The sequence below is a fragment of the Hippocampus zosterae genome, chromosome 5 (genome assembly GCF_025434085.1).
Source record: "Hippocampus zosterae strain Florida chromosome 5, ASM2543408v3, whole genome shotgun sequence".
In the NCBI taxonomy this organism is placed as follows: domain Eukaryota; kingdom Metazoa; phylum Chordata; class Actinopteri; order Syngnathiformes; family Syngnathidae; genus Hippocampus; species Hippocampus zosterae.
In genome coordinates, this window is record NC_067455.1 from 23,425,955 (window position 1) to 23,439,168 (window position 13,214).

Consider the following 13,214-nt stretch of genomic DNA (forward strand, 5'->3'; position numbering starts at 1 on the left):
TGGACTACCGGGCCGCCTCCCGGGAGGTTAGTTGATCGAAAAGTAGATCTTCGATCCAAAAAGTTTGGGCACCCCTGGCGCTTATCCCTTAAAAAAAACTTCTCATCCTCTGTCCACCGTCCCCAAAAAATGGGCGTCCACCCGGGACGGACGAGGGTCTGTTCCATCCCAGAGACAGAGAATGCCCATCTCTCTCAAATTGTAAAATTTTCTGGCTAGAAATAGTCACGCATGACATTGAGAGCAGCCAGAAGCAACGTGGGACCAAGATGCAATGATGACCGCTAAGACATAAAATGTTTTAATGAGATTATCATATTAATATAGTACATCATATTTGCATCTAGAAAAAAAGGAAATAAAAATAAGCGCTGTCGTTTCCATTTCTTATGTACTTTGAAAAGTGTTTATAATCTCAGGTTTAAGATTCGCAGCAGTGTTTATTCATTAAATGGCTTATCCAGTGATAAACGTACAGTGTACAATTAGGCCAAAATTGTTTCGACCCCTGCAACATTTGTAATGAATTTTCAATTGGGAAATGGAGTTTATAGTCATGCAGTGTCAAAAGACTGTTATGTATACATGAATATATATGTTGTTTTCTTTAAACCTCTTATTATTATTCTTATTTACATTTTCCAAAATGATTAATACTTTTTCTCAGGTTAGACAAATCCATTGTTTGAAATTCACTGGGATGATTTGAATGCACAAGATGATGCCAAAAATGATCGAGAGCACAACAAGCAGATGATGTTCCCCTCAAAATTAGGAATATTAAAAATCAGGGATCTGAATAATTTTCAGGAAGTAAAGCATAGCAATGAAAGACGGAAAATGGCAAAGAGTGTCCTTTAGTGATTGTAACTCAAATCCTGAGTGATTTTTTTTCTTTTGCCACCATCTTGTGTCATTTACTTCCAAGCACCAAATAAAAGTTTACGTATGATGCAAGAGTGTGAATCATTTTGGTCTTAACAACTGTACGCTTGTGTCACATTTGGCCGTTTGTGCACTGTGAGTCGGACATATCGAGGGGGTGCTTTTTGGCAATGTTGATGACTGCAGCGCTGCACTGAAGGCGCGCCTCTAGGAGACTTCCATCGCCTCTGCGCTACGCCTCCCAAAATCCATCCAGCCCTCATAATCTCGGTCCTTTATCCTGTGCTCAGCCGCGAGACCGCTGGCTCGACTGGCAATGGAGGATCTGCTTTGGTAGAGCATGCCTAGAAGAACCCAAGACAACCGTGCGTCAGCGTCACATGACCTTTCACAAAGTGACTGGTTGAAATACTTTTGCTGGTCTTCTACAATGGTGTATTCCAACCTGGATGGAGCCAAGGTGCATATTTGACATCAGAAAAATCTCATGGCACGCTATCAAACGTAAAAAAAGTGGAGTCGTAAATGTGTGCTTGTTTGGTTGAACTATTAGTCTGTTGGAAAGCAGTGGATAGACAAGTTAATCGTACCTTCTGCCACCTATGGGAGAGCATTTAATGACTTCCATGCCTGTTGTGATATGTTGCCCGTATAGAAAGTGAACATCGTCTCTAGTGAATAAATCATAGCATTGGTCTACAGCAAATTTTAATCCGAGATGGCTTCAAGTGTCGCCAAATGTGTTTGACTAATAAAAGCTTGCGCAGTCTACATTTGACCACGTGTTGTGCTTTCTACCAAAGAAAAATTCCACTCATTGCCGAACCTAACCCTTAATTCATAATAATAATAACAATAATAATAATAAGAAGAAGAAAACGAAAACCTAATGTACCAGAGGGAAAAAAAAACGAAGTCAGTTTTGTAATCCGTGCAAAAAGTTCATGTAGAAAAGTCTACTTGCATTGTTATAATAAAAAAAAGTGTAAACATTCGTTGAACAGTTTCATCTTGGAGCCAATTAAGTGTTAACCTGATTATGTTACCGCACCACACTCAACAATTTCTCATGTAACCCTAATGTGTCATGGTAGAGTGTTTGGGAATAACTGTTCTAAAGTATCCACAGCTGTGAATGTCGATGATCACAGCCCCACCAATGAAATCTGAAAAGACAGAGTTCATCATCGCAATTTGCTACTCACAAATTCACTTATCCTACAGTAGAGAGGATGACACGAGAGTACATTTTCATTCCTGTCCCATCCCACTCCCACACAAAAAATCCCATCTCATTACCAGACCATAGTAAACAAAAATAAAGTCAAATGAATCTTGTCGCATCTCGGTGAAAACGTTCGTCCAATCCCGTTCCCATTTTGGAGGTCGGCTATATTAAGAATAAGAAGAAGAAGAAATAAAGTTGTATTCTACTCATTTTATTGAATAGTTTATCACCCCCTTTGTACTCATGGACTCTCCTGATTTCGTGCAACATGGAATAGAAAAAACACATTGGAAAAAAATGAGATCCCACTCCTGTCTGATCCTGTGTACTTTTTTAATCCTGTATCATCCAAATCCCGTGATGAAAGTTCAAGCTGACTCTCATGCCACGGGAATCCCGCCGGATTGCCGAAAAAAAAAATATCAACCTCTATCCTATGGTACCTGCTGAAATACTCGACCTGATGGCTGTTTTGTGCTGAAGCAGGCTAAAGTCCTATCCAATATAAAAGTAGTGCTTTGGCCCTTTCCTGTGCCATCTTGTTGCTCAGGAACAATGTTGAAATCATTTTGTCAGGCCAAAGCCCTGTCTAATAAGAGAAAGTAGTGCTTTGCGCCATCGCAAATACTTTGTATTTGGACTATGTACCTAAGACTGTACTACAATTTTGTAGTGGGTCATGGTTCATAATCATGTCTGTAAGGCAGTCGAGCAATTTATGTGCCGTTATACCGTAGCGGTGACTTACCTGAGCAACATGGCGTCTTGAAAATGCGGAGAAATGTCAGGCGATGAACGTAAGCAAATAAGGAAGGGATGAAAAGAAAAGCTTGACAGAGGGAAAGAAAAAGCGGGATTATGGATCGAAGGGAGAGAAAGCAAGAGGGAAGCGGCAAATGACAGATGGCAGGACTGGAGCCCAGCATGAGTGGATGCAGTGGGAGCGGGTATATCCTCGCCGTTTGCCGAGCGCATCATCACGCACCTTTCCTGGAGATGAGTCTGACCAGGAGCTGACTCAAGGTGTTCAAAGCCTCGGCGTCTTCCGGCGATTGGTTGTATTTGGACTGCTGCGCCGAGGGGAGCGTTCCAGCAGAGCGGGCCTGGCGCGTGTGGTTGTACGACCGGTCGCCCGACACAAGGGCCGCGCCATCAAATCTGTTCTCTGTCATCTGGAGATAATAAGAGAGTCGCGTCTCCCGAGTATTACGAAGAATACTATTCATAATAATGTGTGTGTGTGTGTGTGTGTGTGTGTGTGTGTGTGTGTGTGTCTTGCCATTCAAATGCAACTTTTTCTTTCTTTTTTCTAAACTTATTCTCAAAGGTGTGTTCAAATCTTTGGCCCATGCTGGTCTGTGTGAGGACCGCATAAGTTAAATTGAATGATATGGTCCAAAAGGAAGACTAAGACCTCTGAAATCATCCTATCATATGTGTGTTTAAATGTACATAGACCAATTTTTGCCATATGACCTTTGTGGTGGAGAAAATGTTTCCTTGTAGACAAAATGTGGCAGCCTCACAAAGCAAAGCAACACACCTCAAGTCATAATACAACTGCTGCTTAATGCGTGTGTGTTTCGCTTACAGGCGATTGCGATGGCAGACTCAGGGAGACCTTGGAGACAGCAGCCAGGAAAACGACCACGTAGATAAGTACATTCATGCCTGCACAGCAAGAGGTGAAGGTGGGAAATAAAAGGAAAAGTTTGACTACATTACTTCAAAACCATTCCAAGTCCTCTCCAAACAAACGTATGCTCCCCAGCTGAGAGGATCAGACAAACATTCACAATTAAGAGTGGTGTGAAAGGAAAAAGCCCTTCATGCCGCGCAAAAACAATGAAGTCGTGATATTGCACACACACACACGGAATGTAAACTGCAGTGTCAACACAATCCCAAAGTAACACAAACAATACTCTTTAATTTCGGAAAATTGTTGACACGTGTTTGGCGTTTGTCAATATTTATCGTATTACCTATGACAGGGAGAAATGAGCAAAGTACTTCAACCCATGGGAAAAGATTTGATACCAGATTATGCGTGTCGTATTGTTTACATAAAACGTTGTCCGTACACAAATGAAACAGAAAGCTTCCTTGAAATCACTCATTGAGCCGTCTCGTTTCTTTTTACGCACAATGGTCCTTCTTTCAATGCTAATATGAATCCTGTTTGCAGCCGATCTTTGTCGTACATTTATTCTTCAAATGGTTGGGCTGCTATGTGCGAAGTCCTCCGACGTCCACTTGTCTTCTCTCCTTCTCACCTGTTCATCCTCTTTACCCCCACTCTGCATTTTTAAACATTAACGCTGGGAAAATCAAGACGTGATGTCCAGAAATGGCCACTAATTATCGATTCATCACATGGCTTTAATGGCCCCCATCAGTCATTGATGGGTTCTTTTTGATTGATAATATTGGGTCCAGTTTCAGTTGTACACATAATCCAGTGACACTTATTGAATCTTTTTTTTTAACTCAACTGAATTGAACCCTCTCATGCCCCATTCATGATAACCTGTCGCCAGATAACACGTTGTCCCTCAAAGGGTTCAATTTAATCCAGTTTGAGGATTCAAGGCTCCAGCATGCCTCATTTTAAATGCCGTATATTGTCAAATTGAGTTCCACTTGAGAAAATAAAATACAATTAAAACACCAATGCATACCATTTCATTCAGAAAGAGCTAATATTTCTATTAGTTGAGTCTATAATGTTGTGGAGCCTTACAGAAAGCCTGAAAGTAACACAAAAGAATCCTTTTTCTGATACTTACCGGCAGCCATGTGTACTGACGAGGACGTCGCAAAGAGCTTTTTGCTTCAGTGGTCAGGTTGTGAGTGCAAGAGAGAGACGATGCAATGTTTTATACACACACAGGAAGGGGTGGGGCCCAGCCAAGGAGGAGGGGCCTCTCCGGGCCCCGAAACCGAAGCCAGTGACGCATGCGAACACGCAAAATGGCTTTGACGTGCACATACAGATGTACTCAGAGCACATGAGCGTGACAACATAAACATAAACCGCAAAAGTCATCTGCTTGCCGGAAGCTTCAATCTGTTTCCCTCCAAATCTTTGTAACGACAACGCAGCGCACTTTGGTGCCATTTCAATTTCAGTGAGGCCAAAGAGGTGACGGACAATGAAACCTACAGGGATTGGTGACACATGTCAGGTCACTTCTGTGTCAGCAAGCAAACGTATTTATGCATTTCTCTGGGGAATTCTCTTGCGTCTGTGATTCAAGTTCAGACGAAATTTTCCCAAAGAGAATCGTAGGCTATTGGTCACTTTTTCTTTTGTCCGATTTTCCCAGAAGTGCGTGTGTGCATGTGGAACTGTTTGATGGCAAAATAAGACAAAAGAAATCCGTCAAAAATGTACGTTTGTTGTAGTATTGCTGATTCTCAAGTGATGCTGTCCATGCGGTGGCAGAAAGCAAACAGCAGAATGAGTGTGCGGCGTGAAAAAATGCCTTTGCGTACTTTAATGGTAAAAGCCACACACTGTCTTCGTTATAATGTGACGAGTGGTTTTTAAAAGCTTTCTGCCGACCGAAGTATCAATCGGTTGCTTGCCATCTTTATTCACAGCATTCAAAGTCACCTGGCACGATGCATATCGAGCATTTTTCATGCCGATGGGTTTGGTTTTAGTTCCGTCAAAACCAAAAGTCAACCTCTGATCAATAATTGCTCACTGCTCACTCCAAAAACAAGTCATCGTAGACTCGACGTCGGTCCTTAGCGCTGTCTTCCTCTCTTGTTCGTTCATTCCTGGAGTTAGAGGAAAGATAGAAAATAAACACGCACATCTTTTCTCTGCTGGCTTTGTGCTGGCTTTTTAGTTAGTAAACTGTCAAAATTGAAGCTCACTGGGGATCTTCATTGGCCCTCCGGCTTAACTGACTGAAGCACATTTTGCAGAGGCTCACAAAAAACACGTCTTATTTTTGTTACCCGGCGGCCCGGTAGTCCAGTGGTTAGCACGTCGGCTTCACAGTGCAGAGGTACCGGGTTCGATTCCAGCTCCGGCCTCCCTGTGTGGAGTTTGCATGTTCTCCCCGGGCCTGCGTGGGTTTTCTCCGGGTGCTCCGGTTTCCTCCCACATTCCAAAAATATGTGTGGCAGGCTGATTGAACACTCTAAATTGTCCCTAGGTGTGAGTGTGAGCGCGGATGGTTGTTCGTTTCTGTGTGCCCTGCGATTGGCTGGCAACTGATTCAGGGTGTCCCCTGCCTACTGCCCGGAGACGGCTGGGATGGGCTCCAGCACCCCCCGCGACCCTAGTGAGGATCAAGCGGTACGGAAGATGAATGAATGAATGAATGAACCCCTGTTGCTGTACCGTCCCCATTAAAAATACTCAACACGCAACCTTGTTGAAATCGCTGGCAGCAAAAGTGAGATCACAAATCTTTGTGCTGAATGGGACTTGGTATTATCATTATCAAAGACCATGAAGCTAAATAACCAGACATTCATGAACAATACTCGTGTTGCCAAATGATTGCACCAACCTGTGGCTAGCTGGTGACCAATCCATGCTACGCCCCTCCCTCTCATCAACAATGACAAACGACAGACCACCTGTGACCAGGGCCATGCAAATCACAGTGGATGCCTGGGTGACCACCTGAGAAACAAAATGTCGACAACAGGGGATGGTTGATTTTTTCATTCACTGTCATACATACATGAGGGTGGCCCGGTAGTCCAGTGGTTGGCACGTCGGCTGCAAAGTGCAGAGGTACCGGGTTCGATTCCAGCTCCGGCCTCCCTGTGTGGAGTTTGCATGTTCTCCCCGGGCCTGCGTGGGTTTTCTCCGGGTGCTCCGGTTTCCTCCCACATTCCAAAAACATGCATGGCAGGCTGATTGGACGCTCTAAATTGTCCCTAGTTGTGAGTGTGAGCGTGGATGGTTGTTCGTCTCTGTGTGCCCTGCGATTGGCTGGCAACTAATTCAGGGTGTCCTCCACCAGCACCCCCCGCGACCCTAGTGAGGATCAAGCGGTTCGGAAAATAGATGGATGGATGTCATACGTACATCCAACCTGTGATGAGCTTCATGGCCATTTGGCCAACACGGATGCCCCTTCGAATGTTTTGGCACGATCAGTGATTTGGCGGGCGGGTGGCACAGTGGGGTGGGAACAGAAATATTTTTTTTGGGGGGGGGGGGGTGATACACATCTGGTGGACTGACCAACTGGAGTAATTTCGCAGCCCATTCATAATCTTTCAACAATGGGGAGGAGTGGATGCCCCCTTGATCCCCCCTCACGCCCCCACTTTGCACACCACTGGCTATGAACAAAACAAGGACAAGTACCGCAAAAATGGATGGATGGATGGAAGTTTGTTTTTTTACATTTACTCGATGAAATTGACAAGCTTCTAAATTAGTGCCGAATATTTTACATATTCTCATGTCAATGCCTGATTCATACAAACTCATATATTTTGCAAGAACAATCTACTTTAACCCTTCCTTGAACAGTGTATAGTCACAATTTTGTAAAAATCCATTCCATAATGTTGAATCTCAATTTTTAAACGTATGTATGTCATTGTGTGCAAGTCTCGGGGAGTGCAATGTATTTATATATATTTTTTTATATTTCACGCTACACTTGGGGGGTGGAGGCTCCCGCAAAATCTCATTGTAACAAGTGTGCAATGACAATAAAGTATTCATTCATTCATTTATATTAAGCAGTGTACTACAAGGACACAAGTACGACGGGCTTTGTGGGACACCCGGGAAAAATTATTAAACAAAACTAATGAACCCTTTCGGGGACAGCGGTTACGACAGTGGCCAGCTTACCACATTATTGGGTTACAGGGTGCATGGAAGGGTTAAATTATGGGGTGAATAGGGTCTATCATGAGGCAAAGCAAGGTTATAAAACGTCAGTTTAACAAATGAATGTAAAAAAATTGAACTCATACTTTCTCAGCAACAGACGCACACTGCTCATACTTATTAACCTGTTGTTCGTCAAAACAAGGACAATTTCATTTTTGATCTTGTATAAATTTCTGTTTTGTCCCTCTGAATATATATGCTGACTGTTGTTCTCATAGTTATTGGCATAAAACTTTGACTCCCTGAACTTCCCGTTGAACATGACCACTTTTGACATATTTTGACTGCATTCTCCCAGTGTGTGTGTGATGTTAAGTCACAAAGGACCAGCCATTTTTGTTGTTGTTGTGTATTAAAACAACCCCCTTTTCAAACATGTACCAGTAAACGTGACCCCGTGTGTGTATTCGCACACTACTCAGGTATGCTGATGAGGCTAACATTAGCTGAATCTTCCTGTCATGAGCAACTGCTCTCATTCAACTATGCTGTCAATGGCACCTGTTTGAATGGCACCAACTTCCTTCCGCCACTATTTTCACACCATCTGGTTATCTATTCGAAGCTCCTGTAAGACTCAGTCATGAGCATTATCTCAGTCCCCACAAGCAAGAGGGCATCCAGCCGTGTACTTTCTATGGACCTCATTAGGGTCACAGACAGGTTAGTCTGTCCTAGCTGATGTTGGGCAAGAGGCGGTTTATTACCTGGACTGGTCGCCAGTTTGTCATAGGACACCTATGTACAAACAAACATTCACATCCAGTCTTTAGTGAATCACACGCCTGATTTGGAATGTGGGAGTAAGAAGCAATACTCAGAGGGATGCCTAATAAACACAGGAGGAACATGCAAATTTCATACAAGAAAGTCAAGATTAAGATTAACTTCAGCACTGTGAGGCAGACATGCTAACCACTTTTTCAACATGCCGGCGACAAGAAAACAAATGAAGAAAATTCACCTCACGGAGTTTCATTACCAAGGTGTATGATCAGTATTTGTGTTGACTACAAACTCACATTTTGTTCACTCAAGTTGTGTCTCAAATGTAGTCAAACTTTTCGTCAAATTTCTGTCTATGACGCTTTATCCCTTTTTCCCCATTAATTCAGTGACAGGAGGGGGAAAAAATGATTTTCTGACTTGATCCGCCTCCACACCATTTACAATCATCAAAAACTGTTGGAAAAAAACAAATGAACGCAATAAGGATCTATTTTCATAGATGGTACATATGCAGCAGAGCGCAATTGCCTCCGTATCCTGATTTCCATCTTTTGAAAGACTTCTTACAAGTTTGCCAATTTGCCAGACCAGTTTACGCTAAACTGGGGGTTTCGGCACTGCAAGCGATGCTGCAGGTATGTCTGCTCAGTGCGTGTATAAGTACTGGCACCACTGGTCTAATGTGATTCGAGTGAATTTGAAATGGGCACATATGGACAGATTGAGCTCTGCGGATATACTGCATTTCATTCATGATTGATGACATCATTGTAGATAACTTTTTTTAAGTCACCCCACTGGGCAGCGGAGCTTTTGGCGACGGGGTTCACATGAACGAGCAGGGATGGAGGGAGGTCTCCAAATTCTCACAGCGCAAATGTATTTCGACCATGTACAACTAATATGCAGTTAAAAAAAAGTTTGGTGGTCATTATTGAAGTTGGCTCGTTACCACTCCACAGTGGAGCAGCCCGCCTCCTTGCAGATCTGCCGCCCTGCACTCGTCTTCAAACGGTAACTCATATCTGCCCAGATGTACACAATTCAAGAATATAGAGCCTCATATTAATACTTAAATTTGTTAGATTAGGATTTGTAATTCTTGATATGGTTTACAGCCAGAGAATTGACCGCCACGAATCACTTGAGAGCAACGACACAGGCTTTATTCCACCAATATGAGCAGACAAAGAGCAGTAATGCAAAACAACGTTGACAAAATTTAGTCGCGAGAACAGAACAAGCGGAATTCCTCACTAACAATAAGTTGGTGGACAGAGCCACAGAGGAATCGAAGAGCAAAGGAAAGTAAAACGCCATTTTCAAAAACAAAACAGAAAAATCAAAGTTCTCAAGAGAAAAAAAACTCAAGTACTTTTTGGTAAATCGATGGAGATAAAACAGAAACTGAAGAAAAAAGAATCACAGTAGGACTTAACTACACAAACCTGTACTTTTGTACAGGTACTGTACCTTATGTACTGGAACAACAACGCTGGTTGTGACGGTTGCAACGCGAACTATGCGAGAACAGCACGCAGCCAACCAGCATGGAGAAGGATGCTCAAGCATCTTCCCTTCATTTGTTTGGAGCAGAACCTAAATACTATGTCCTGCTGATTAGTGACGGGTGGATCTGAGTGATTGGAATAGCTGCAGTTTAGTGACTCCCCCCACCACTTAACATAACTGGACAGAGAGAACACTTTACCAACAGGCAAAAAAAAACCACAGGGCATCTTTGCATTTTGCATCTTTTTGTAGCTTATAATCAAAGATGGGAACATGAACAAGTACAGTGCACATGTAAATGAATATAAAAAGGCACAGTTTTCTTTTGTCATTTGCCAACACAACGATTTAGATGATAGGCTGCATTCCTTGATTTCATTACCTAAATTTCTTCAATCCATCCGTCCCCTCCTTAAAAGTTGTTCTTAATTAAAACATAACCCCCCAAAAATGTGGTGGGCTGGAACGGCATTCGTTGCTATCTGGAAACTGATTTAATCAATAAAATTAAACAGGTAAGTCAAAGTACCATATTGCAAATCTGCTGGTGTTAATTCCACACTGTAGAGTGTGAATTTGAATTCTGGCCAAGTATCTATATGCTTCCACACTACCCGGTGTTAAAGTAACATTTGCAAGTGTTGCCTGTTCAACACTCAATTGTGTTGTGGCGGAAAATACCCCATACCTCACTACCTTAATGAACACATATAAGATTTCAAATCAAAATAATTTTCTTTGATTAAATCCATTTCAGACAGGTCACACAAAACAGCAGTTGGGCAAAATACTGTACTGTACTGTTTTTCACATAAAAAATGCCCATTATGCCAAAACTACAATCAGGCCAGACACACCGAGAACAGTCAACAAATCCTCCTCAATTCTTAATGCATTCACATAATCATCAACACTCGTAGTAATAATATTGGTTGTAAAAAAAAAAAAAAAAGACTGATTGTCATGAAGATCATTTTTCCTGAAAAGTAGGGGGTTTATATTCATGATCCACACATACAAACGTTACAGCAGCTCCGATACTTTTGTTCTGCTTTCTTCCTTTCACAACTTTGCTGCTGTAAATTAGGAATTCCTCCATTGTGAGACCAATAAAGTTTCTTTCTTCTCTTCTTTTTATTCTTGTTCCATTTTGCCGTTTAGTTCCATAGTTTTTCACCCAGAAGAGTGTGGCAAGACTAGATATTACAAATTTGACAAGATCCCAGCGCCTGGTCTGGGCAGTGGACCAGAGAGATGGTCCTTCGTTTTAGCACGTTCATAACTGGCTGGCTGGTCAAACAGTTCATCGTGGACATGCATGAATCATTTGATGGCTGTTCAGAAGTTAAGTGATCTTGTCTGCCTTCAGAATTACATGGCAGCAAAACAGACAATTGAATTGAATACAACTTTCCTGTCAAATGTGCTGCACGTATGTGTAACATACAGCACAGATGAAATTTCTTCGCTCTCAGCATAAAACAACAAGAATATGGACACAAAACATCGACCAATTACATACTCAAGTCCGGGTGGCCCGGTGGGCGACTGGTTAGCGCATCGGCCTCACAGTCCAGAGGTGCAGGGTTCAATTCTGGCTCTGGCCTTCCTGTGTGGAATTTGCTTTTTTTCCCTGTGCCTGTTTGGGTTCTCTCGGGGTACTGCAGTTTCCTCCCACATTCCAAAAACATGCATGGCAGGTTAATTGAACACTCTAAATTGCCCCAAGGTGTGAGTGTGGGCATGAATGGTTGTTTGTCTATGTGTGCCCTGCGATTGGCTGGCAACCAGTTCAGGATGTGCTCCGCCTACTGCCCGAAGAAATTCTTTCACAGTCACTTGGATTTTCACATCATCTTATTTACATTTTCGAGAATAGGCATATTGTTTTGGAAAGGGATCGTCTCTGCTGGTGATTGAGAGACAACAGGAGGGTCAAAACTCTCATTCATTAGATGAGAATGCCTACAAAACAGGGTCTCAAAATCCTCTCTCTCGGGCGCATTCTCCTCTATTTCACGTTCACTGGCAAAAAGCTGTTCCAAAACCTCATGGACAGCAAACCTTTTCCCAGAGGACATTTCCGAGTGAGAGAGCATGCCCATCGCAGTACGCGCAGAGCACAATGTGGAATGATTTGCACCTACAGGTGTGGGGATGTTAGGCCACGCATACACACACAGATACGTTTTGTGCAGCCAAAACAGCTTGGGGTCAATTTGACCCCAGAGGATCATCAATGCGTGCAATATGTGTTCAGGACATTGAAAAATATATAGCATCATTTGTTTGTTTGTTTATTGAACATAAAACATATACAGTAATAATTTGACAGAAAATAAGGTAGATAAAAAAGTAAAAAGAAAGAAATCAGTCTTCATTCAACACAGTTATTATGTTCAAGGGAGTAGGACGAAGTAAAAAACTTATCTAGTCCTACCCCGTTATGTGTTTATATCTACTAAATCATTTTTATATCAATCAGAAAAGAAAAAGTAAGAAGAAGTCTCCATTAAGGCTCATACTTTACCCTTAACTGTGATATTTTTACAACTTTTGGTTTGTATCGGGATTATATACATCCTTACCCTGGCACTCTTGTGTCAATTTTCTCTTGTATTCATAATGGATATTTCAATACCTTTCTCTATTTATCAACTTAGTTCTGATTTATCATTATATTTAATGTTTAGAATTGATCATTTTAACTCTGATTGATGTAGGTTGTTTGTACTATTTTTTTGAATTAGTTTTTGAACTCAGCAAGCGATTTACTCATTTTTAGGTCCGTTTCGAGATTATTCCACAGATTAAAACCTTTGCTAGATACACTTCTTTGCTTGATGTTTGTTCTTGTTTTGAGTTTTTTGAATAAGTTGGTACCTCTTAATTCATAGTTGCTTTCTCGAATTTCGAAAAACTTCTGAATGTTTTGGCAGAGCAGGTTATTGTGTGCTTTGTACATTAATTGGGCGA

At 42.1% G+C, this 13,214-nt stretch overlaps 1 protein-coding gene across 1 annotated transcript; it reads right to left on the bottom strand.

The window, feature by feature from the left end:
• Positions 1–278: 278 nt before the first annotated feature.
• On the bottom strand, positions 279–4,995 carry LOC127600364 (cholecystokinin-like). The gene is made up of 4 exons (XM_052064882.1): positions 4,903–4,995; positions 3,705–3,784; positions 3,099–3,285; positions 279–1,229 (listed from the first exon to the last, which is right to left on the bottom strand). The coding sequence occupies exons 1-4, from the start codon at positions 4,910–4,912 to the stop codon at positions 1,093–1,095; spliced, it is 414 nt and encodes a 137-aa protein (XP_051920842.1). The 5' UTR covers positions 4,913–4,995; the 3' UTR covers positions 279–1,092.
• Between the last annotated feature and the right edge of the window lie 8,219 nt (positions 4,996–13,214).